Genomic DNA, 23224 nt, shown 5'->3' with positions numbered 1-23224 from the left:
TTGAGGGGTCGGGGCTTGGGGACTTTCTGCTCTGACGGCTTCGTTTCCTGTTGCCATCTCCAGATATGATCCTGGGCCAGCAAGAGCAGTCCGCGGGGTTTGATGAGTGCATGCGGGAGAAAGTTCGAGAAGTGCTTTTGAAGAAACATCACCATCAGAACGAGAAGAAAAGAAACAACCTTCTCCCCATCGTCTGCTCGTTTCCTGACATGAGCAAGAAGCAGTTAGACGTGCATCCCCTCGACAAGCCAGGTGAGGGTTCCTGCAGGGTTTGGTACCCGATGAGGGTTTCTGCCAGGCTTTGGCACCAGGTGAAGGTTTCTGCAGGGCTTTGGCCCCATTAGACTTCTCCTGGCAAAGGAGAAGTGTCCCGATTGCTCCTTGCTTTTCTTTCTGAGTGTCTTTCTTTCTCCTTCCAACCCAAACACTCACTCCTCACCCATCTCCCACCACTGCAGAAGCTAAAAATGGGGTGAACCGTGACACCAATGCAATGGACCTAAGCAAGGTGAGTCACTCATAGCTTTCTTACACCTTTAGGGCCAGATTTGCTCTTGCAAACTTGGCTGCAGAGTGTTCTGCAGAGTGCTGTGGGCTTTGCTTTTGGGGTAATGGCCTGAAAATCCTTTGTCATGCCCAGGCTGAGCTGCGCTTCATGAAGAAAATTCCCACCGGGGCTGAAGCGTGCAACGTGCTCGTAGGAGAGCTGGATTTCCTTCGCCAGCCCATCGTGGCATTTGTCCGCCTGAGCCCAGCTGTCCTCCTCTCGGGCATGACGGAAGTTCCCATCCCAACGAGGTCTGAATGAGAAGCGCAAAGTTTGTATTTAAAAAAAAACACCACAACAAACCACCAAATTGCACGCATCAGTTGGGCGTCCCAGGGGAACACGGCCAGTGGGAGCAAGCACGTTTCTCCCACCCACATCTCCGTGCTTTCATTTCTCCCTTCCCTGCTGGAGCTTTTAAACCCATTGGCCAATTTTAATGAAAGTTGGCCCCAAACTCAAATTTGCATTTGGTTTTGATGCGTTTCAAATTCATCACCGGAGTCGGTGAGCCTACACATCCCCCCTGGAGCCACGCTCTGGGGTGGGAGCTCCCAGGGATTTCCTTGGGTGCCCTTTGAGTGAGGCCATGTTCTTCTCTCTCATTTTGGTTTTCTTGCCTAGGTTCCTGTTTGTTTTGCTTGGACCAGGAGGAAGAGCCCATCAGTACCACGAGATCGGCAGGTCCATGGCTACTATCATGACGGATGAGGTGTGACGAGATAAGAGATATCTCCGGGTCATTTTTTTGGGCTTTCTTCACCTCTTCCTGTCTCTGTAGTAGTGAGGAAGAGGGTTTGTTGTCCCTGTTAGCTGCCTGCAGGAGGCTAAAATCCCACCTGGGCTGCAGCCCATGCCTCATCCTTCTCCCCAGGGTCCCCAGCACGCTGTCCCCAGTGGTGGCATTGCCAGGGCCAGTGAAACTTCTCTGCTTGAAGCAGAAGGCTGTGGTGTGCCATGGGGGACGGGAGCCTGGTGGAGATGGTTACAAATACTGTGATGCACAAATTTTTCCTTTGGGGGGAATATTTCCTGCCACTTCCAACAGGCAATTTGGGGGAAATGACCTTGCATTTAGCCAAGAGCTTATTGCACTGGTTAGGACATCTGAGATGGGTCATCCTCTCACCAGGTTGTCTCCTACGGCAGGTTTTCCACGACGTTGCCTATAAAGCCAAGAACCGGGCTGACCTGGTGGCTGGCATCGATGAGTTTCTGGATCAGGTCATGGTTTTGCCGCCAGGAGAGTGGGATCCCTCCATCCGAATTGAGCCCCCCAAAAACATCCCTTCGCAGGTGGGTGCTGCGGCAGAAGGAGGCACGAGGGGGACGGGCAGGAGGGCAGCATGGCTGGGGGTGCTACTCAGGGGCCCAAATTCACAGGTCACGTACCCAGCCCAAAAAGCAAACCAAGCCAGTGGCTGCAGAGACATATCTTTATCTTATTTCCATTTTAACAGGAAAAAAGGAAGGTGCCAGAAGCTCTCGATGACAGCGCTTCTCACAGCAAGCCGGAGAAACACAGCGGTCCTGAACTGGAGCGGACAGGAAGGTGTGAACTGAAATAGTTTGGTGGGGTGTTTTTCTGTTTGGTCCTAAAATCTGAGTGCGCACCTCCCTTCTAGCAGAGTTTTGGGGTGAACTGGGTCAGTGAAGGGGCTCCAGGTTCCCAGCTTGGTCCCCTGGGCTGGGCGGGTGGGACATTTGGGCAGCTGGGCTGAGCCGCAGCATGGTTGCACAGAGGTTTTCTTGCTTTGGGGTGGAAGCAGATGTGTAAGTACCTCCAGGTAGAGCTCTGCTGCTTCTCAAAGTGAGGGACTGTTGCAATAAGAGGGGACGGGCTCTCAGGTTTGGTCTCTTTTTCTTTTTGTTGGAGGGGTTTTTGTATGCCTCAGTTTCTACTGGGGCTAAAATGGAAGAAGGAGACTTCTTTTTAGCAACGGAAGTTACTCTGTGCTTGTGATTGTCCTTCCTCAGCCAAGAAAACTTAATGCAGTCTTCCACGAAAATGTTGTGGTTTTTTTTTTTCCTTCCTCCAGGCTCTTTGGAGGTTTGATCCGGGATGTGAAGCGAAAAGCCCCCTGGTTCTGGAGTGACTTTCGGGATGGTCTGAGCCTGCAGTGTCTGGCGTCCTTTCTCTTTCTCTACTGTGCCTGCATGTCCCCCATCATCACCTTTGGGGGACTGCTGGGGGAGGCGACCAACGGCCACATAGTGAGCACCTCTCTCTGTTGGGTGGCACGGGGGAGGACAACACTCATGCAGAAGTCCTTGCTGCAGTGAATTTGCACTTGTATTTTTCCCCCTAATGATTTAATTACTCACTGCTGCCTCTCTTCCCCGGACAGAGTGCCATGGAGTCGCTGCTGGGCGCATCCATGACCGGCGTGGTGTATTCCCTCTTTGCTGGCCAACCTCTCACCATCCTCGGCAGCACCGGCCCTGTCCTCGTGTTCGAGAAGATCCTCTACAAATTCTGCAAGTAAGGCTGGCTGCTGCAGCCAGGTGCTGCGAGCGCCTTTGGAAGAAGGCAGAGATGGAGAAAAGATGTTTTTCTTAGTGGTAGTTGGTAGATTTAAGTTGTCTTCTGTGTCACAGACATCACGCGCTGCTGCTTTAGTATGTGACGGTGCAGGAGCCCTCAGTCTCTGAAGGATGGATGGGTGGTTCGGGGTTTTTAGGGTTAAAGTGAAAGAGCAGGAGGAGGAGAAACCACAAGGATGTGGATGCCCGAGATGGGCTGCACAGGGAAGATGAGACAAATGACTCTGGTTTGGGAATGAGGGAAGATTTGCTTTCCTCTCAGTACAAACTCGGGCACACTTTTGCATGAATTTTGCTGGAAGTGGAAATATATTTTACCCACATATCCAAAGAGTTTTCTGGTCCAATGTTTTGATGATTTTTGAGAAAGCAGGAGCTTTTCAGGCAAAATGGATATTTTCCATGACAGTCTTTTTGTTGTGGCAACTGTGATGGGAGATTAACCCCCTTATTGCAATTAAATTTATTATGAAGCCCCAACTTGCTGGCAGCAGGTAACTGGGTGCAAACCCAGCCGGTTTTGCTGTTAGGGCATCGGGGTGATGTGGGAGAACACCACCTTCCACAACAGGGACCTGACCTCAGTTAGGCTCTGAGGCGTTAACACAAGGTCATTGTTAAATAAGGATAATTAAATAATTAGCCTCTCCTCCTGCGGGCCCACACCCTGTGCCGCAGCCCTGAGGCTGTCTGTTGTAGGACGTGGAAACTGCATTTACCATCCGCAGCCTTGACACGCTCCTGAATTGCTGCCGACTTTCCCCAAAGGAAGGCACGGCTCGGAGCCTCTTGCTGCCCTCTCCACCCTGCGTTTTCTTTTGCTTTCCCAGGGACTACGCGCTCTCCTATCTCTCTCTCCGGGCATGCATTGGTCTGTGGACCGCCTTCTTCTGCATAGTGCTGGTGGCCACTGATGCTAGCTCTTTGGTGTGCTACATCACCCGCTTCACCGAAGAAGCCTTCGCCTCCCTCATCTGCATCATCTTCATCTATGAGGCTCTGGAGAAGCTGAGTCACCTGCGAGTGACCTACCCTGTGCACACGCACAGCAAGCTGGACTTCCTCACCGTCTCCTAGTGGGTTTCTTCCTCCTAAAACACCGCTGCCCCTTGGCAGGAGCTCAGGGCTGCACCTCCATCGCCTTCCCCTCACCCCTGTCTTGGCTTCTCTCCTCCCAGCTGTAAGTGTGAGGCACCGACCCATCCCAGCAACGGAACCCTGCAGTTCTGGGAGAGCAACAAGATCAATGTGTCTGGCATCACCTGGGAGAACCTCACGGTGACTGTAAGTGCCCCGAGTCACTGCTTCCTCGTGCTGCGGCCGCGGGGTCCAGGGGCACTGGCCTGGTGCAAAGCTCAGAGCCCTTCAGGTGATGGTGGGCTTCAACTTGTGCCAGTGCTGCTCTGAAAAGTCATTACTTCAGTGTGTTTAACCTCCTTGGGCCTGGGAAGGAGAGTCCACCTCTCCACCTCATCCCCGACATGGTGGGCAATAACTGTTATCCTCAGGACAGCGGTTCTGTCTGGGAGCAAGGTTCAGTGGGTGCTTTGGTTATTGGAGAAGTTGGAGGACTTAAGTTCATGCTTGAAGGCTGTAATTAGCTTCCTTAATTGGTTCCTAGTAACTCCAGGCCTTGCTTTCTTACTCAGCGCTGTCTGAAGGTACGTGCATAAACTTGCATGTCTGAGCAGCCCCTTGGGCCGTTGTTGCTGGAAGCAGAGCTCAGGCACAGGGTGGGACGCTCTTATGGACATCTTCACCCCCCTTGGCCGTGTCCTGTGAACCCGCCCCTGGGAAGGGACAATTTGTCTCTTCTCCTTTCCTGTCGCTGTTGTCTTAGCCCTCCTTCCCCGTTCCCTCTTTCGCTCTCCCCAAGAGTTCCCAGTGTTTCCTTCCCCTCTGGTGTCTTCAGCCACGGTTACCTGCCGTTCAAGCGGAGGATGTGCCATAGGTCTGTGGTACAGTGTCCCATCACATCTCCTCTCTCTGCTGTCTGTGTAGTTCCATGTGTCACTTATTCAGCTGCTGTTGATCGTTAAATATAAATCTCCGCTAGCTGCAGCAGTCCCGAGGTCACAGATCTTGGAGCAAGATCCTCCAAACCCCCAAGTTATCCGAGGTTTCCTTGCCGCATGTGCACTACCTTTGTGTCCTGATGCTCTGTTTCCCCAGGAATGTCGGTATTTGCATGGAGAGTTTCGTGGACCTGCCTGTGGACACGATGGCCCCTACACGCCCGATGTCCTCTTCTGGTGCTGCATCCTCTTCTTCTCCACCTTTGTCCTGTCGGGCTTATTGAAGAAGTTTAAAACCAGCCGCTACTTCCCGACCAGAGTAGGTAGAAGACGGCGGCCAGCAGCAGTCTCCACACTCATTTCCCAAAATGGCTTTCCCGGAGCACTAAGCAGTGTTTGCCACCACTTGGTCAAACTGGGAAATATTGGACCTTGAAGGCCAAACTTGGATGTCTCTCACTCATTTCCAGGAGTGCAAAACAATCGTAGCGTTTCCCACCTGCCTCGTGACCTGCCCCAGAGTGGTATTTTCCCCAGGCAGTGGGAAATCGGTCTTCCAAAGTTGGTTGTTTGTTGTATTTTCATTTGTGGTTTTTTTCACCTGGTGTGCCCAAGGGGAAAGTTGATTCAAATGAGGAACTGCCATAGAAAAAGACACAAAAGACACCGTTTCTTCCTTTTGAGGAGCAAATGATGCCTCAGTGCCTTATTCCCATTGTAGCTGTGAGTGCAGCTGTAGTGGCAGACGTCTGTTCCGTTATTTTTTAATATTTATTGGCTTTTTTTTTAAGTTTGAATTTAAACCACCCTTTTCCACCTAATTAAACTTTTTTTATTGCCTGACACCAGATCTCGCAGGTACAAACACAGCAACACTATCCAAACGAGGGATTTGGCTGCATCTTCTCAGAGTGGTGGGAATTTGTTAACCAGCCTTAATGCTGTTGATGTCTTTAACTTTTCCATCTCACGGTATGGCCCCGTTTGTGCTGTCCCTTTCAGCTCTGCTTTCTTGCCCCAGGTACGGTCCGCAGTAAGTGACTTTGGTGTCTTCCTCACCATCGTCGTCATGGTCCTCATTGACTTCCTGGTTGGGATCCCGTCGCCGAAGCTCCACGTCCCCCACATGTTCAAGGTAATGGGGTGTTTTGGTGTGGAGCCGCTTTCAGCCCTTGGGGATGCCACAAGGTGATGCTGGGACAGGACAGGGCTGAGCCTGGAGATGCTGGTGGTGTTACCATCTCCTCTTCCACCTCCGAGTGCATCGTTTCCTTCTGGAAAGAGGAAGCCAGCCCCAAAACTTGATACCTACAGAAGTATCTATAGGTGCTTGCGACGAGGACGCTGGCACTGCTGAACCCGGTAGGAGAGGGTGACACGAAGGCAGGGCCAGGAGATGAGGCGGCACAGCGATGGAGAGGAAAATCAAAGCCAGTGAAGTGGCTGGGCTGGGAGTTGATCCTGATGTGTGTTTTGGCTTTGTTGCAGCCTACCAGAGACGACCGCGGGTGGTTGGTCAACCCCATAGGGCCCAACCCTTGGTGGACGGTGTTGGCCGCGCCCATCCCAGCTCTGCTCTGCACCATCTTGATATTCATGGACCAGCAGATCACGGCTGTCATTGTCAACAGGAAGGAGCACAAGCTGAAGGTAAGGGGCTGCAAGAGCTGACCCCATCCCCACCCCACTCTGGGCTGCAGGTGTGGGGAGAAGCTCCTATGCCAAGTGCTTTGTGAAGGCGTTGGTTTGGGACAATGTCAGGCTGTGTGGCAGGATGCTCTGCTGGATTAGTGATGTCACAGGGAGCAAACGAGGGGAGTTCAGATGAGCAATCTTTTGGAGGAACAAATTAATTTTTGAGCACTATAGAAGCGTGTTTTTGTTTCAAAACGCCAGCAGGAGCTGGGGGAACGATCTGTTTTGACGCGCTGCCAGGGATAACTCGGGGTCACGCCTTGCTTGCCAGTGGTAGAACTTTCTTTATGAATGAAAATAGTCTTTTTTGTTTGGTTTTTTTTGAGAAGTAGCTATTGCACAAACCTCCCAAATCCACTTGGTCTGAACCCCTGCCAGATTTTCATGCAAGGTGCTTGCGCAAAGACCGGATCCATCCTTATTTTTGCCAATTCTTCTCTTAAAGTTTCAAGAGGGTGACTTGTGCCCAAGTAGGGTTTGAGTCTGAGTCACGACGTTGTCCTCGCTCTTGTGCTGTGGGATGCTCTGTTCCTTGTTTTGCTGCCCACAGAAAGGATGCGGGTACCACCTGGACCTTTTCATGGTGGCCGTGATGCTCGGGGTGTGCTCCGTGATGGGGCTGCCCTGGTTTGTGGCTGCGACTGTCCTGTCCATCACCCACGTCAATAGCCTCAAAGTGGAGTCTGGCTGCTCAGCTCCAGGAGAACAACCCAAGTTTCTGGGGATACGAGAGCAGAGAGTCACCGGCTTGATGATCTTTGTGCTCATGGGCTGCTCTGTCTTCTTCACTTCGGTGTTAAAGGTAAGAGGAAAATGCAAAACGCCCAACAAGCGTGAGCTTTTTGGAGGTTTGACAAAAACCATCCCCTCCCTCCAGGCCTGAGTAGGTGTGGAGCAGAGGAGGAGGCGATCCCAAACCTTGAGGCTTGGCCCACAGTGGGAACCAGCCTCAGTTACCCTTTCCAGCCCTTCACACCCCAGTTTGGTGTCCTCGAGGCAAGCGAGCAGGACAACTGCTTTAATTCCCAGGTGTCTCTCAGGCCCACCTGTGTTTATGGGTTACGATGAAGCGGATTCAGACCAGTACACTGCTCTCTTTCAAGCAGGCAGCACCTTATGGGATGCAATTGGCTCCCCCAAATGCCTCCCAACAGCCGTTCCCAGTAGCTAAACACACCAAAATCATCCCCGTGGGCTTCCTTGTGTGTTCCTCCCACAAAGTCACCACAGCTCAAGGCTAAAAGGAGGCACTTCGCTTTTGCGTGTTGCCACAAAAATGTGTAGAAATGTTCTTCTCCCATCACAGAACGTGGTGTACAGTTTCATTGGTGAAATGACCTATTTTCCTCCAACCTTTCAGGAAAATAGGATTATTCTAATGAAACGTAACTCAGAAGCTCAGCCTAAAGCAGAGCATTCACTCACTCACTCGCACGCACAAAACCTCTACGGGTTAAGAGGTGACACATCTCTAACCCTGTGGAAACTGGAAAGCTTTAGGCAATTTTAGGCAGTGCCTCTAGAAGAGAGCAGTAATACTGAAAAAGCAATTAAAAAAATAAATTATTTCATTCTTTTTTTTTAATTTCCCAGTTTATACCCATGCCTGTGCTTTACGGTGTCTTTCTCTACATGGGTGTGTCGTCGCTCAGAGGGATTCAGGTATGGACTCTTACAGCGTGCAGCTCCCTGCTGTGTCATCTCCAGAGAAGCAGGAAAAAAGCAGTGGTGTGGGAGAAAACCTCCCCAAAAGCAGGCAGTGAAAGTATTTTGTATAAGGAGAAGATTGGTGGGGGCACAGGAGGTACGTAGGGCGGGAGGACCAGGCAAGTTCAGCGCGCTCTGCGTCACAGTTTGGGACAGGGCAGTGTTTGGTGTGGTGAAAATGGGGGAATTCAGTGCAAAGCGAAGGCGATTTCTACTGCCGGTGGGAATCCTCGCTGGGGGATTCAGTGGGCTGAGAAATGCCAAATAACAAACAGAAGAATAGAATATATTAAACATATATTTTTATAGAAGAACAGGGAGGGGGGGTGAGATGGTCTGAGGAGGACCTGGGGGTGCGGACTGATGAGAAGCTCACCGTGAGCCGGCAATGCGCGATCACAGCCCAGAAGGCCGACCGCATCCTGGGCTGCATCAGCAGTGTGGCCGGCAGGGCGAGGGGGGATTGTGCCCTCTGCTGTGCTCTGCTCTGGGGAGACCCCCTGCAGTGCTGCCTCCAGCTCGGGGACCACAGCACAGGAGAGCCATGGACCTGGTGGAGTGGGGCCAGAGGAGGCCCCGGAGCTGCTGGGTGGGCTGGAGCCCCTCTGCTGGGAGGACAGGCTGGGAGAGTTGGGGGTGTTCAGCCCGGAGAAGAGAAGGCTCCGGGGAGCCCTCAGAGCCCCTTCCAGTGCCTAAAGGGGCTCCAGGAGAGCTGGGGAGGGACTCTGGATGAGGGAGGGGAGCGATGGGACGAGGGGGGATGGTTTGACACTGACAGAGGGCAGATTGAGATATCAGGGAGAAATTTTTCCTGTGAGGGTGGTGAGGCACCAGCGCAGGTTGCCCTGAGAATCTGTGGCTGCCCCATCCCTGGAGGTGTTCAAGGCCAGGTTGGTCGGGGCTTGGAGCAACCTGGGCTGGTGGGAGGTGTCCCTGCCCAGGGCAGGGGGTGGGACTGGCTGGTGTTCGAGGTCCCTTCCAACCTAAACCCTTCTGTGATTCTATAATAGAAGGATGTGGAATAATTGCAATTTGGTGGGCAGCTCTCATGGACACACTGGTTTATAGATGGAGCAAAGGGAAAACGGGTGCTGCTCCTGGGAGGAACAAAGTGGGATCCAGGATTTCTCACTGCACGTGAGATCCTGAAAACTCCTTCCACGTCCCAACAGGGCCAGAAACTTTCCACAGCCCCAAGGGGTAACTTTTCTGCTTTTATTTTGCAGTTCTTCGACCGCTTGAAGCTCTTTTGGATGCCGGCAAAACACCAGCCGGATTTCATCTACCTGCGGCACGTTCCCTTGCGGAAGGTGCATTTCTTCACCTTGATCCAGCTCATCTGCCTCGTCCTGCTCTGGGCCATCAAGGTGTCCCGTGCTGCCATCATCTTTCCCATGATGGTAAGAGCCGGTGCCGCTCAGCAGCGGGACGTTTGCAGCGTCGGAGATGTAACATCATCTCAGACCTCACCCCCTCTTCCTTCTTATTTTGTGAAGGTTTTGGCTCTCGTGTTTGTCCGGAAAGTGATGGACTTCTGCTTCTCAAAGCGGGAGCTCAGCTTTTTGGATGACCTTATGCCAGAAAGCAGGAAGAAGTTGGCCGATGCCAAAAATGAAGCCAAAGAAGAAGAGGTGATGCTTGCTGGGTGCTCGGGGGTGGGTGTCTCCCTCAGGCTCTGAGATTGCCTCTTTCTGTCACAGCTTCTCTTGAAATGTTGGGGGAAGATCCGAACTCAATAGAAATAGATCCTGACAGCCTGGATCCCGCATCATAACCTTGTTTTTAAATTAGCAGTGAGCTTAACACTTGAATAGCGGTATAATTTTTAAAGGTGCCATTTATAATCAACATTATAATTATGATGGAAAGATTTGCTCGTAAGGGTGGTTTTAACCCCCCCCCCAAGTGTTTGGAGTGAAAGGTCTTTCCCCGGCTGCGCTAACAGAAGGTCAGAAGGAGAGGGCAGCACGTGGGCTTTGCTGGGTCTTTAGTTTATCTCCACTTCGATCATAGACAGAGAACTTTGATTTGTCCCTTTTTATGTCAGGAGTCCCAGGAGATGATGGAAGCTGCTGCTGCAAACTCCGTTCGGCTGCAGCTGGGCAAGACCAGCAGCGCGGATATCCCAAAGCCAAGCAGCGACAGGTAAAGCCCCACCAAGCAGCAGGACCCCCGGCAAGATCAGCCTGAAGGGGGTTGGCAGAATTTTCTCCACGTTTATCTTTGCTGAGCATCCCAGCGCCATGCACTCAGCTTGGCGGGAAGAGCAAATTTATGGGCAGGGCGGGCGGCAGAGCGCTGGCACAGGCTGCCCAGAGAGGTGGGGGAGTCTCCCACTCGGGAGCCATTCCAAACCCGCCTGGAGGTGTCCTGTGCCACTGCTGTAGGTGCCCCTGCTCTGGCGGGGGTGGGACTGGGGGAGCTCCAGAGGGCCCTTCCAGCCCTGACCAGTCTGGGATTCTGTGCAGAGCCTTTGCACAGAGCTGTAGCTCTGCGGCTCTCCGGCTCGCCTTCCAAACCTCCTCCTCCCACCCAACCCGCTGTGCTTATGCGCAGCTTTGGTTCTCCTCCCCCCCGTTCCTCTTGCTGGTGCTGATGCGCTGGGTGGCGTCAGTTCCCACAGTCACAGATTGCTGTCTCAAATATTTATTGCAGGACTGATCCTTTGGAGATTAATGTCTCGGATGAGATATCAAAAACAACCGTGTGGAAGGCTCTCACTATGAGCACGGAAACAGTCTGAATCTGGGGAGGAAAGAGGTAAAGGATCGCGTGGGAACGTGGCCGTGCTCCTTTGCGAGCGGTGGCACGTGCCTACGGCTTTTTTTTTTTGCCAGCAATGCCGAGCAAGCGGCGAGGGCTGCGGCACACGAACCAGCTCCTCTCTGCCGGCGCGGTCCCACGAGCGGGGCAACAGCCCCACTGATGACGCTCTCCCTCCTTTTCTCTCTCCTCCCTCCCCCCAACTCCAGTTTTCATGTGTAGGAATCTTGACTTTGAAGGAGAGGCGTGAGAACGTGACTCGGGGATGTGCCCACGCAGACATGGGCAGAAACCGCTTTTATTTTGTTTTCCAGTTGGCGGATTCCCCTTTAAGCCACGGCGATGGTTTCAGCTGTCCTTGGTGTGCTTCAGGCATTCCCTCTCTCCAGAGCAGCAAACTGAGGCGCACATGACAGTCAGTGGGAGTTCGGTGGTGTTCCGCCTCTGTGTGTTCTTGTGTTGGTTGTTGCCGTTTTTTAGCAGTAGAGGGACTGCTGCCGCCTCATTGTTCAGTGCTATTTTTTTAATATCTCACTCCTCCTCTTCTGTTTCTCTTTTTTTTTTGTTCCCCCAAAATAAACTCTGAATGTTTCTGTTGTATGTGACGCTTTCTCCACTTTCTTCTTCATCGCGACCAGGTTCTTGGGTCTGGTTTGGGGTCCTGCCTTCAGTTCGCCCTTCTGTCTCTCCCTGCCAGGAGAGGGATGCCCTCCGTGGCGGGGCAGCGCGGAGCGCCCGAGCGGTTGGGCCGAGGCGAAGGAAAAGCATTTGCTCCCTGCGCTCCAGTTTTACATTGGGGTTTTTTTTGAATTTTTGTTTGTTTGTTTGTTTGTTTTATGATAATTATTTTTCTTGCTTCGGCTCTGCCATCAGCCTGGAAGCTGCAAAAGGCAGAAATGGTGCCTTCTCCTCCCCCGGCTGTTAAATTAATATAAGGCAGCGCTTCAGATCAAACCCCTCCAATCCGCCGGGTGGTGGCGGGAGCGGCCAGGCGAGACCTGGGGCTCTGTGTCCCCGGGCGGCCCCTCCGCTGTCCCTCCGCTTTCCTTCCTTTTCCCTCCCTGGCTCTCTCGCTGTGGTGTTTTTTCCTCCTCCCCTCTCCTCGCAAAGCCGCGTCTCTCTCACAGGGTGGGATGAGCCCGGAGGCAAGTGGGAAGGTGCCTTTTCCTCCTCCTTTTTCCTGCCCCTTTGCAGGAAGAAGCTGTTGAGCAGAGATGGTTCTCGTGCTCTCTTCCCATCTCGGGGGGGTCGTTGGGCTGCGGCGTGGGGCTGCGGAGCCCGGGAGGAGAGGACAACCCCGAAGAAAAGGTCCCCTTGCCGCCCTCCACCAGCAGCAGTGGGATGGGTGCAGGGACCCTCCTGCCATCGGCTTATCCCGTCCCCTGCGGGAGCCTTTTTCTGCAGCAAACCGACCCAAAACGACAACGGCACGTTGGTGCTTCTTGCTAAATGGGGAGGGGGGAGAAAAACAAATCATCTATCAGTTTGCTCTGTAAGGATGGAAGCGGCACATCCCCAAACAGGGCCAAAATCAGGCGGCTTTTACGGGACGGGGTTTTGCAAAGCGGCTGGTGCCAGTGCCCCACGGTGACGGTCGGAGGGGGAAGAAACTGGTTGAGCCCTTAAAAAGAGGAAAAGAAAAAGGCTTGGAGGAAGGGAAAGGTGCAGCGCCGGGGTTTCCTTGCTGCTGTTCCTCTGGGATGCCCGTGCGTGTCCCCTCCACGCTGCCCTCCCGGCAGGACCGTGCTCGCTGCTCCGGCTCTGCCTCCCCGGAGGGGAAAGGTCCCAGAGCAGGAGAGTCCCTGTCTCTCCCCCCTTCCCAAAAGAAACTTTAATTTAATCGTTACACTGGTGACCCACAGTGGCTGTGGGACTGGGGGCTGTGGTACCAGCCCTATTGCTGCCCTGCCCTTAAAATGGAATTATACACTTCTAATATAGGGCAATTTGGGTTTTTTTTTCCATTTTGTTTTCCTGCCTGTAAAAGGAGGGAGTGGGGCTGAGCTTCACTCCCTCCTGGCCGGGACCGGGGCCAGAGCCTGGGATTGTTTTCGGCACGTGCCGGGCATCACTCCGGCAGAGACAGAAAGGAAGAAAATCACCCTGGAGGGAAAACGCGGACGGTTTTGGGGCAGAGTGGGCTGAGTCCGGCTCTGCATCTCCCCCCTCCCCAGGGGCCACAAAACCTTGGCGGCTGCCTCCAAAAGTCCTTACTTAAAAAGCAAAGCAGATTTCCCCGGCGCGGCCCTCTTCTGCATTCGAAGCTCGGGGGTTTTTGCTGCTTACAGGGTGAGATTTTTTATTTATTTATATATTTATGTATTTATTTTTAATTAAATGAAAGCTGAGGCCTTGGTTAACAACGTGACTCTGAGCCACCTAAAAGGCGGCTGTAACCCCCCGGGCTGACTGTGGGACACAGTGCTGCGCCTGTCCCCCCCTTCGTGCCCCGTAATCCCACGGCCGGCTCTGTATTTTGGGAGGATTTAATATTTCCCTGTGCAGAGGAGAATTTTACGGGGAGGAGTCGGGAGGAAAAATCTCTCTCAAAGCTGCTGCTGGAGTCGCTTTAGGAATCAAAAGAGATATCCCTGCAGTGACCCGCAATGCTTTAGTTGGCAGCAAAGCCCCTTCCCAGCGAGGCGGGACGGGGGCTGCTGTGTGCTTCGGTGCCTTCAAACAGCTCCTCACACCCCCGGGGGCCCCTCGAAAGAAGTTTCCTAAAATGATACGCATAAAAGAGATCCTTAAGCGGGGTGTGTGTGTATGTAATGTAAAAAGGTAATAAAAAAGGGTGGGTTTTTTTTAATTATTTTAATTCCCCCCCCCTCCCCCCAGTGCGCTACATGTAGAAATACACCAATTATTTTTGTTGCGCAGATGCTGAAATATATTTATTTTATTGTAAGAGATGATCTAGTTTGGAAACACTCCGTGTTGTAAATAAAACTGGAGGTGGGGGGTGGGGGAATCCCCCAAGCGAATCTGTGTTAGTTATCACTTTGAATCTTTGTGTGGTTTTGTGTTTGGTTTTAGTTTTTTTGTTTCATTGGGTTTTTTTAATTTATTTTGGGTTCATTCTGTGGAACACAAATGACACAAATCCCTGTCGCCGTCGTGTGGGTCCCGTCGGTGGAGCGTCACTGTGGACTGAGGGGTTCCCCCCGCCGGAGCTGGGACTGTCGTCCCTTTTTCTCTTGTTGCCCATTGAACGTAATGGGAAAAAAAATGGAATAAACCTCTCGTTTGTCTCACTGCGCCGCTGCCGTGTCTTTGGGAGGGCGGGGAGGAGGTGGAGGGGGCTGTGGAGCTTTTTTTGAGGGGGGGGGGGGGGGGCGGAGGGGATGGAGGAGTGGGCAGCACTGATTTTTGGGAGAAAGCCCATTTGCCTGGGGCTGGGGGTGGGGAACCAGCTGACTGGGGAAAGGGCTGAAATTAGCGGGTTTGGGGGGTTGAAAAATTTAATGACTTAACTATGTTTTGGTTTTTAATTTATTTTTTTTTTAATTTGGGTTATTAAATTTGGGGGTTTAAATTTTGTTGTTTACTTTAATTTGGGTTTTTAAATGTTTTTTTTATATATAATTTTGGTTGTTTCTCTGTGCAAGTAACTGCAATGAGCTCTGTGTTGCAGGAGGGAGGGGACACCAGTGTCACACGTGTCCCCTCTGCCAGACCGTGGGGTGCTCAGGGAGCTCAGAAAGGGGACTGGGGGGGATGGAGGGGCCGGCGCACAACAGAAATTGAGCATTTCTTCCTCCCTACATTCTTGGGGGTATATTTTTGCCCATTTGCAATAGTTAATTAGCATTACATTAAATCCAAAGAGATTGTAGTTATCTTTCATATAGTATTTTTTTTATTCATTTCTTTCAAACCCCCCTCTGGCACAGGTCTGTGGGGTCAGGCAGGCGCATCCCCAGTGCCCTTTTACCTAAAACTTGAGGAACTGAGTGAAAAAAGAGGGCACCTGAGCCAAGCCAGGGGTCAGAGCCTGGAAATCCCGGGGGACCAGTGGCGTGCGGGATCCCCATGCGATGCTCGGAGGCGTTGGAGACGTCAGAAACCTGCTGCCGGATTTAGGGAAGGTTTTATTATGATTTAGGGAAAGCTGCAGGATCCGCGGTGCTGTGGGAGCAGTTACAGAGAAAACTGAGCCGGAGAAATCGAGGTTTGAAGGGGCGGTCGAGCCGCGGGGGCACTTACCTTCTGCAAAGACAGCCGTTCCCCTAAAAGCAAGATCCTCTTTTCCTCCTTCGAGCTGGTTGTGGCTGAACTCTTCTCCTCACCGGTGCCTTTAAGCTGGTTAGCAGGATGCTAAAAGCTGACGGGTAGGTCACCGCTACTCCTGGTTTTAGTCGGATGGGTCGTTATGAATCATTACAGCGTTTTTTAAGTGGGGCTGTTGCAAAAAATACAGTTGTTGCAGTATTTCCCACCTTACGCCTTCAGCGAGGGGCTGGTTTGGTGGTTGGGGGTGGGGGGGTAGGGGGTGGTGGGGGGTGGTGGTGGTGGTGGTTCTCTTTTCTATTTTTTTCCACTCTTTGGACCAAAGGAGTGACCTGTGGGTTTCCTCCTTTCAGGTGAGATGGCCCTGTGGTGCCACAGCCCATCTCGCAGGGAGGAATGATTTCTCTGCCCACGGGGCCACCCTTTCCAACACCTTTGGTTTGAGTTGAAAAAGTTAAGAAACAAAGAAGAGGGAAAATGTAAAAGAAGCCTTTGGGTACCCAAGCACCGGCTGCTGCTTTTCGCCGAGTGAAACTCGGGTGGGAGCTCATCAGCTGGACAGACACCATCATAGACTCACGGAATGGTTTGGGTTGGAAGGGACCTTGAAGATCATCGAGTTCCACCTCCCGCCATGGGCAGGGACACCTCCCACTAGACCCAAGCCTGGTTTCATCCCCCAAGGTCAGATCTGCAACTGGGGCCGTTCCCCACCAAGTGTCAAGGACCGGCGCAGGAAGTGCAATTCCTGGGGCTCTGGTGGATTAAAGGAGCTGCTTCGGTCCCTCAAGATACCCTAAAAAAAACAGAACAGGGGCAGAATCCACCCAGTGTGAAGGAGTTACAGCAAGTTCTAGGAACTTTAAGCTGTTGGCGTAAACACACCCCTGGCTTTTCCATCATTGCTCGCCCCTTGATGATTTGCTCAGGAAGGGAAAATCCTGGGAATGGACTGACCAACATACCAATGCCTTGGAATTGCTAATAAAAGAGCTGAGGTTATTCCAACAACTTGGTCCTATACATCCAACTGACCCTGTCCATGTAGAATGGGGGTTCAGTGAACGTGGTTCTCACTGCACTTTGGCAGAAGGGACCCACACACCTCCACTCCCCACACCGCCAACCCTCCCCCTCCCCCAACGCTCCAAAAAGCAGCAGTCCTTAGGGCAGACTCCTTAAGCTGACTCCACAGCTACGGCTCCCGGTGGGCTCTGGGGGAGACAAGGGGGCCCCGGGGCTCTCCGTGGGCTTTAAAGGGGTCCCAGGGCTGCCCACGGGCAGAGAGAGGGGTAGGAGAAGAAAAAAGGAGGAGAGGAGAGGAGAGGAGAGGAGAGGAGAGGAGAGGAGAGGAGAGGAGAGGAGAGGAGAGAGAGGAGAGGAGAGGAGAGAAGAGAAGAGAAGAGAAGAGAAGAGAAGAGAAGAGAAGAGAAGAGAAGAGAAGAGAAGAGAAGAGAAGAGAAGAGAAGAGAAGAGAAGAGAGAAGAGTCGAGGGGGGAGGGGAGAATGGTGGGGGGAAGGGTTGAGGGTGTGGGAGTGAGCGTGTGAGGGGGGAGTGAGGGGAATGGGTGTTTGTGAGGGGGGAATGGGTTTTCGTGAGTGGGAGAGGAGAAGGAGAGGAGGTTTGCAGGGCTGTGAGGTGCCTGTGAGAGAGGAGGCCCCGGAGGGAGGTGAGTGGAAAGGGCTGTGTGTGGAAAGAAAAGCTTTAAGGACAGGCTGGGCTGGGGAAAGGTGGTGGGCCCTGAGGGAGGGCTTGGGGAGCGGGGCTAGAAGCGTGGGTTTGGGGCAAAACTCTGGGAAAGAAACTGCAGGACAGGGCCAATCTGAGTATACAGTTTTAGCGAAGCTTCAAGCAAAGGGTGACCAAAGGTGCCTCTTGTCCTTTTGTGGGCGGGTTTTGTCTAAGTTATTCATGCGAGTGGACTTTTGCCACACGGGATGGGAACGTTCGCTTCCCGGGATAGCTGATGCCCCTGGATAACCACTGCCCGCGAAGCACTGCGAAACCCCGTGTTCAAAAATGAGGATAAAGCCCGTGTTTTGCCTCTCGGAAGGATCTCTAAGCACCGTCTCCACGTTATTTTCAGTACCTTTCTGGTTGTTTTCTTTCCCCCCACCCCTGTGATGTCCGTCGGGGGGTCTGGCGGAGCTCTGCAGGCGGATGTGTGGCTCATTTTGGGGAGGGCTGAGCTGATTTCAGGGAGTCCCGGCTCATTTTGCGGAGGATTGGGCTGGTTTAGGGGGGTCCCGGCGCATTTTGGGGGAGGGCTGCGCTGGTTTCGGCCTCGCAGTGCCCGGGGCGGAAAGAAGCGGTGGTGCGGGGCTGAGGGGCCCTCGTCGTCCTCGGCGCGGCCCCGCCCCTCTCGTCCGCCGTTGCCGCGGCGACGCTGGGGGGCGTGGCCCGGATCTGCCCCTCGGCGCATGCGCGGTTGGGCGGACGCGAAGGAGAACGTTTCCGTTGTGCGGCGGTGGTCGGGAGCTGCGGCATTCGGTACCGGGAGAGATGGGGGGACCGGGGCCGAGGGGGGCGGGAGCGGGAGCGGGAGCGGGAGCGGGAGCGGGGTGGGACGGGGCGGCGGCGGCGGCGGCGGCAGCGGCAGCGGCAGGAGTGGTACGGAGGTCTCCGGGGCCAGTTCGGGGGGTTTGTGGGGTGGCGGGACCGGGCTGGGGGGCTCGGGGGGCGGCCTGGGCCTTTTTGGGAGGGACAGAGCCGAGTGGGGGGTCCCCGGGGAGAACAGGGCCGATTCAGGCCCCTCCCGTCCCCCGCTGCCGCCCCCTCACCCCCCGCTCGCTCCCCGCAGGTGGCGGCAGCCCCGGCCGCAGCGCAGGGTGCCCGGGGCCGGCCTGGCCGGGCGCTTGGCTCCGCTCTGGGCTCCGCTCTCAGCCCCCCCCGGCAGGTCAGCCCGGCCGTGCCCCCTTCGCCCGCCTCCAGCCCACGGCCGAGTCCCCCAGGTACCCCCGAGATGGGGTGGGGGGTGTCAGCGCTGGGCCCCTGCTGGCAGCTCCTGGCTGAGGACCAGCCCGTTTCCCCACTGCCCCACCAGCAGCCATGGGAGAGCGGGGTTGTCCTGAGTGTGTGAGCACCACTGGCTCTGTTGCTGCACTGGGCCAGGGCTCCAGGAAGTGGTAGAGGGAGCTCTGGGAAGAGGAGCTGCTCCTCAACAGGCTGCTGCAGTCCTCCGAGTTGGCCAGCGAGCACAGGCTGCAGGGGCTCTTGCGGTGGCCCTCGGGGGGCCCAGGAGCCCGGGGGGTGCCTGGACCAGAAGGAGCTGTCCCCACTGATAGGACCTATAGGCGGCAGAGGAGGGCAGGGGGACCTGGGGGCTTGGGGGGGGCAGGGGGTAGAGAGAGGCATCACTGCTCAGATGGTATATGGTTGGCAGGGAGCCCAGTGGGTCCTGTGGGGCCCGGTGCTTCCTCCTCGCTGCCTCCTCGGTTGCCCTGCAGAGGAGGAGAGAGAAGAGACCCGCTGCACCCCGTCTCCTCCGTCGGGGCCCGCGGGCAGCACCCCCTCCTCAGCAGGCGGGCAGGGCTGCCCAGCGCAGGCAGGGCAGGGCACGGGCTGAGGGTCTGGGGCAGGATCTGGGGGTCTCCCACACCCTGCTTCTCCTGTGTCGACTTGAGCTCCCATCCTTCATCTGCTAGCCGAGAAGCTGCTGAGGGAGGGGACGGAGTGAGCGGCCGGCAGCCCCCGGCACAGCCCCGGCTCAGGGCTGCCGTGGGGTGTGGGCTGTTTGCATGGTGCTCGGTGCCGGGGCCACTCACTGCTCTGCTCCTCTGGGCGGGCTCTCGCGTCCGTCGTCCCTTGCTTTGGCTTCTTCCAGTCCCTCTGCAGGACCCCGGGAGCTGGGTGAGACGGGAGCAGCTCCCAGCCCCGCGCCGCAGCCCCCCACACAACCCCACGCTGCGGCACAGTGCGGTGCAGCAGTCGCCTACCTGGAGCCGCTTGGTCCGTAGCACAGAAGAGACCGCGCTGAGCCCCATCAAAAGCATCACGCGCGGAGCCAGGTGAGCTGTGGGGGGGACGTTGGAGTCCCTCCTGGCACCAGCTGCGGTGCAGCCGCGCAACCCTGGGGTGCCCCCCATGGGAAATGTTAAAGAAATAAAATGTTGGTCTCTATCCCTGGTGCTGTGGTTCATCCTCCCATCCCGCGGCTGGGGCTGTGCCCCCCTCAGTGCCCGACCCAGTGGGACAGGCTGGCACTGCTGGCACCCACCAACCTGGGGGGGTGGTGGTGTCGGGGGAGCTGGGTGGGCTGGAGAAAGGGAGGAAGCACCTCTTGCAACCAGCTCGGCCCTCTCCAGACACAAAACCCTCCCCAGAGGCACCAGAGGGGACCCCCAGATCCTTGAAGGGCTGCCCCAGACTCCCTCTGGCCTGCAAGAGTCCCCCCCAGGACCTCTTACGGACACCCCAGTGGCGTCCCAAATCTGGGTTCTTTACCTGCTGGGCAAGCCAGTAACACACTGTGTGGGAGCAGCCAGCCAAGCTGGTTTCAGAGCACCAGAGGTGAGAGGCAGGGAGCTGCCATCCCACTCAGCTCCATCCCCGCGGTGCCTTGGCTGTGCAGAGAGAACTTGGGGGGAGCTGCAAAACAGCTCAGCCCGGGCTTATCTCAAGATGGCACAGAACAACCAAAACCAAATGGCCCTTAACAATCAAAATGCCCCGAGTCCCATCCCACCACTCTTCCCGTGATGTTGAGCGCTGGACATCACAAATTGGCAACAGAGACTTCTCTATGGCACCACCAGAGGGAAATATCCCAGACAGTGTAATCCACTTGGGCATAATCCTGCACCCTCACCGAGTCAGGAAATATAAACCGCGGGGTCTGGGGAGACAAATGGGGAATCCTCCAAGGATACAGCTGGCCCCTCGGAGATCTGTCCCCCCCATCCAGGACGCTGGAGGGGAGCATTTACAGCCGAGCACGGCGTTTCCTTTAACCTCTAGAAAAGCCGGCATTTGCTAAAAAACAAATGTTCCCCTCCTGCCCCGCCCCCCTCTGAAAAGAAATAAATAAAGAAAGAATTAAAATCCTTGCAAAACTTAAAAATCGCCGTTAGTTTCGTTAGCGTTACATTAATTCTAAAAACTGACGAGCCACTGCGCTGTGTGCCGCAGCCCAACCTCCCCCCCTCAATGCTGGGCGAGCTCCTCTGGCCGTGCCTGGGATGAAAAACCGGTGGCTTTTAGGAAATAAAAAATTAAAAAAAAAAGAAGAATAATAAAACCTCTCTTTCTCTTTCTCTCTGCCTGTGTTAGTCCAACGAAAGGGATAGCGTCGGGAGGCGAGGGAGGAGGAAGGGGGAGGCTGTGGGATGGAGAGAGCCCTCCCCGTACCCCTCGGCTGTGCATCCTCGCAGCGCCACGGGGAATGGGGGTGGGGGGGTCTGTGTGAGGGTCTTTGGTTTGCACAGGGTGGCCGTGGTGGGGGCTCAGCCCCATCCTTACAGTGCTGGGGCGCACGGGGCTACCAGGCACAGGGTCCCTCCCCCAGTGAGGTGCTTTGGTGCGTTGAGGTGTTAGATGGGGTGGCACAGCCCCTGCCCACCCCGGGAGGGGGGACACCACCTCTCTGGTGGCACTGGATGGGTGGGAGGGAGGGAGGGAGGAGAGCTGTGGGAGCCATGGAGAAAGGCGTGGGGGTGTCCCTCATCGTGGCAGCCCTACCTGGCCACCCCAAGGGACACCCAAGCCCCATCTTGGTCCTCTCCCCGTTTGGTGACGCCCTTCCACCCACCCCGGAGGTGCGCTCCTCTCCTGCGGGGGGGATGCCCAGCGCTCGCCTGGCTAGAGAAGCACCGGGGGGGGGTGGTTAGGGGGCATCTGAGCTTCCCAGTTACACGGGCGTAATTAGTGCACCATTAATAACCATTAGTAACCACTTTGGCTCTGCTAACCAACTGCGGCGAGGCCCCCACCCCGCTTTAGCACAGGCTTCCTGATGCCAACACCTCCCCGAGCCACTGGGTAAAGCGACGCCTGGCAAAAAACCACCACCCCAAAAAACCCCCACACCACATCCCCCACTCCCCACCCAGCCCTTCTCCCCCCATCACAGCCATGGGGCAAACTCCCACCACCACTCCCCCCAATCTCAGCTCGGCCGTGACCCCCCCGAGACACTGGAAAGAGCGCAACGGAGAGCGAGCTCAGGCTCTTGTGAGCTGGAGAGATTTCTCTTTGGGTTTTGATGTTGTCGGTGGGTGGGATTTGGTTGTTTGTTTTTCACAGAACACTTTGCAGTAGAGGACAAAAACGTGGTGTCGCAGCCCCCGGGGCCGGCGCTGGCACCGCCACCATCCCCCCCCCTCCCCCCCCCTCCCCCCTCCCCCGGCTCCTGTCCCTCCTCCTGCCCGGCGGCTGTTCCCACTTTCCTTCCTTGGTTTGTTTGTTTTTTTTTTCTTTTCTACCTTTGTTTTTTAATATGTGGGGTTTTTTTCCGTTTTCCCTTTTTCTTTTTTCTCCCTTTTGTTTTTTGCTTCCCCCTCCTTTTTCTTCTTTTTCCCCTTTTTGCTTTTTCCCCCTTTTTTCTGTTTCCCCTTCCCCCCCCCCGTTTTTTTTTCTCTCCCCCCGCCTTTTCCCGTTTTTCTTTTTCATTTTTCCCCCTTTTTTTCTATTTCCCCTTTTTTCTTTTCCCACTTTTTTTTTTCTCCTCCCTCCCCCCCCCCGCTTTTTTTTTCCTCTTTTTAAACAAGCTCCCTCCTGAAGGGGCGGCCCCTGGCTCTCCGCTGGCAGAAGGAGCCTACGGAAGAGCTCTGGCACTGACACGGGCAGGAACACCCACTCCCACATCGCAACACAGCAGTTAGTTTGGCAACACCCCCACCCCCTGTCACAAGGGAGACCTGCACAGACAAAAGGCTCCTGAGTGAGGGCACTGGGGCAGCCCCACCTTAGAAGCAGCAGAGGAGCAGAGCTGTCCGGAGCCATCAAGAGCACAGGAAGGGCTATTCAGGGCCTCATTGTCTGCGCCGAGTGACCGTCTGCTGAGAACCGCTCTGGCGGCTCAGAGCTCAGCCCCAGCAGCAGTCTGGAGCCAACGGGGAAAAGTACACTGGGAGGAAGACTGGCAGCCTTCCTCCACAACGCCCCGGAGAGAATGACCACAGTGCTGCCTATCCCCATCGTTTTGTCCAACTCGTTTCTTTTTTTATTAGAAAATTAATAAAAAAACCCTCCAACTCTCAGGTTTCCAAGGCACACAGAATCTCTAAAAGGGAGACACAAGCGTGAGGTGCTGAGGTACCCAAACCTGCCCACGTTAGTCCAACTAAAGGGACAGCGTCGGGAGGCGAGGGAGGAGGAAGGGGGAGGCTGTGGGATGGAGAGAGCCCTCCCCGTACCCCTCGGCTGTGCATCCTCGCAGCGCCGCGGGGAATGGGGGGCTGTGTGTTTGGGGGGGTCTTTGGTTTGCTCCCCTGACCTGCTGGGGGGGGGGGGGGATGTCTGGCGGCGGGGTTACAGTCATCGGGCGGTGCTGGGCGGCACGGCGGGAGCCCCCCTTGCTGTGCTGCGAGGCCGGGGCTCCCCGAGCGTGTTTCTGCTCCTGCTGCTTCACCTGCTGGAGCATTTCCCTCATCTGGCGCTGTGCAGTTATGGAAGATGCACCCAGGTGGGATGCGGGTGGCTTTGCCTGCACAGAGGAGTCCATTCACACCCTGGGCGCTGCTCTGCACGGCCTCCAGAACACACATTTTTAGATCAATCGAGCCA

The 23224-nt window shown here is 55.0% G+C and overlaps 1 protein-coding gene across 1 annotated transcript in view; it reads left to right on the top strand.

Annotated features, from left to right (window-relative positions):
* Positions 1–23224, top strand: part of LOC309685567 (electroneutral sodium bicarbonate exchanger 1-like) — a gene marked incomplete at both ends in the record, with an annotated part of 82271 nt that overhangs the window by 6780 nt on the left and 52267 nt on the right. The window contains 19 exons of the mRNA XM_082501312.1: positions 64–252; positions 399–508; positions 641–798; positions 1172–1259; positions 1697–1843; positions 2008–2099; positions 2587–2761; positions 2896–3029; positions 3922–4167; positions 4270–4375; positions 5264–5425; positions 6128–6241; positions 6595–6756; positions 7352–7603; positions 8395–8463; positions 9735–9908; positions 10005–10139; positions 10556–10653; positions 11164–11245. Coding sequence (XP_082357438.1) covers positions 64–252; positions 399–508; positions 641–798; positions 1172–1259; positions 1697–1843; positions 2008–2099; positions 2587–2761; positions 2896–3029; positions 3922–4167; positions 4270–4375; positions 5264–5425; positions 6128–6241; positions 6595–6756; positions 7352–7603; positions 8395–8463; positions 9735–9908; positions 10005–10139; positions 10556–10653; positions 11164–11245 — 2693 coding nt within the window. The remainder of the gene's footprint in view (positions 1–63; positions 253–398; positions 509–640; positions 799–1171; positions 1260–1696; positions 1844–2007; positions 2100–2586; positions 2762–2895; positions 3030–3921; positions 4168–4269; positions 4376–5263; positions 5426–6127; positions 6242–6594; positions 6757–7351; positions 7604–8394; positions 8464–9734; positions 9909–10004; positions 10140–10555; positions 10654–11163; positions 11246–23224) is intronic.

The sequence above is a fragment of the Vanellus vanellus genome (genome assembly GCF_965231255.1).
Source record: "Vanellus vanellus genome assembly, contig: HAP1_SCAFFOLD_109, whole genome shotgun sequence".
In the NCBI taxonomy this organism is placed as follows: domain Eukaryota; kingdom Metazoa; phylum Chordata; class Aves; order Charadriiformes; family Charadriidae; genus Vanellus; species Vanellus vanellus.
Note: the sequence above shows the minus strand (reverse complement) of the source record. Positions and strands in the feature narration are given on the sequence as shown.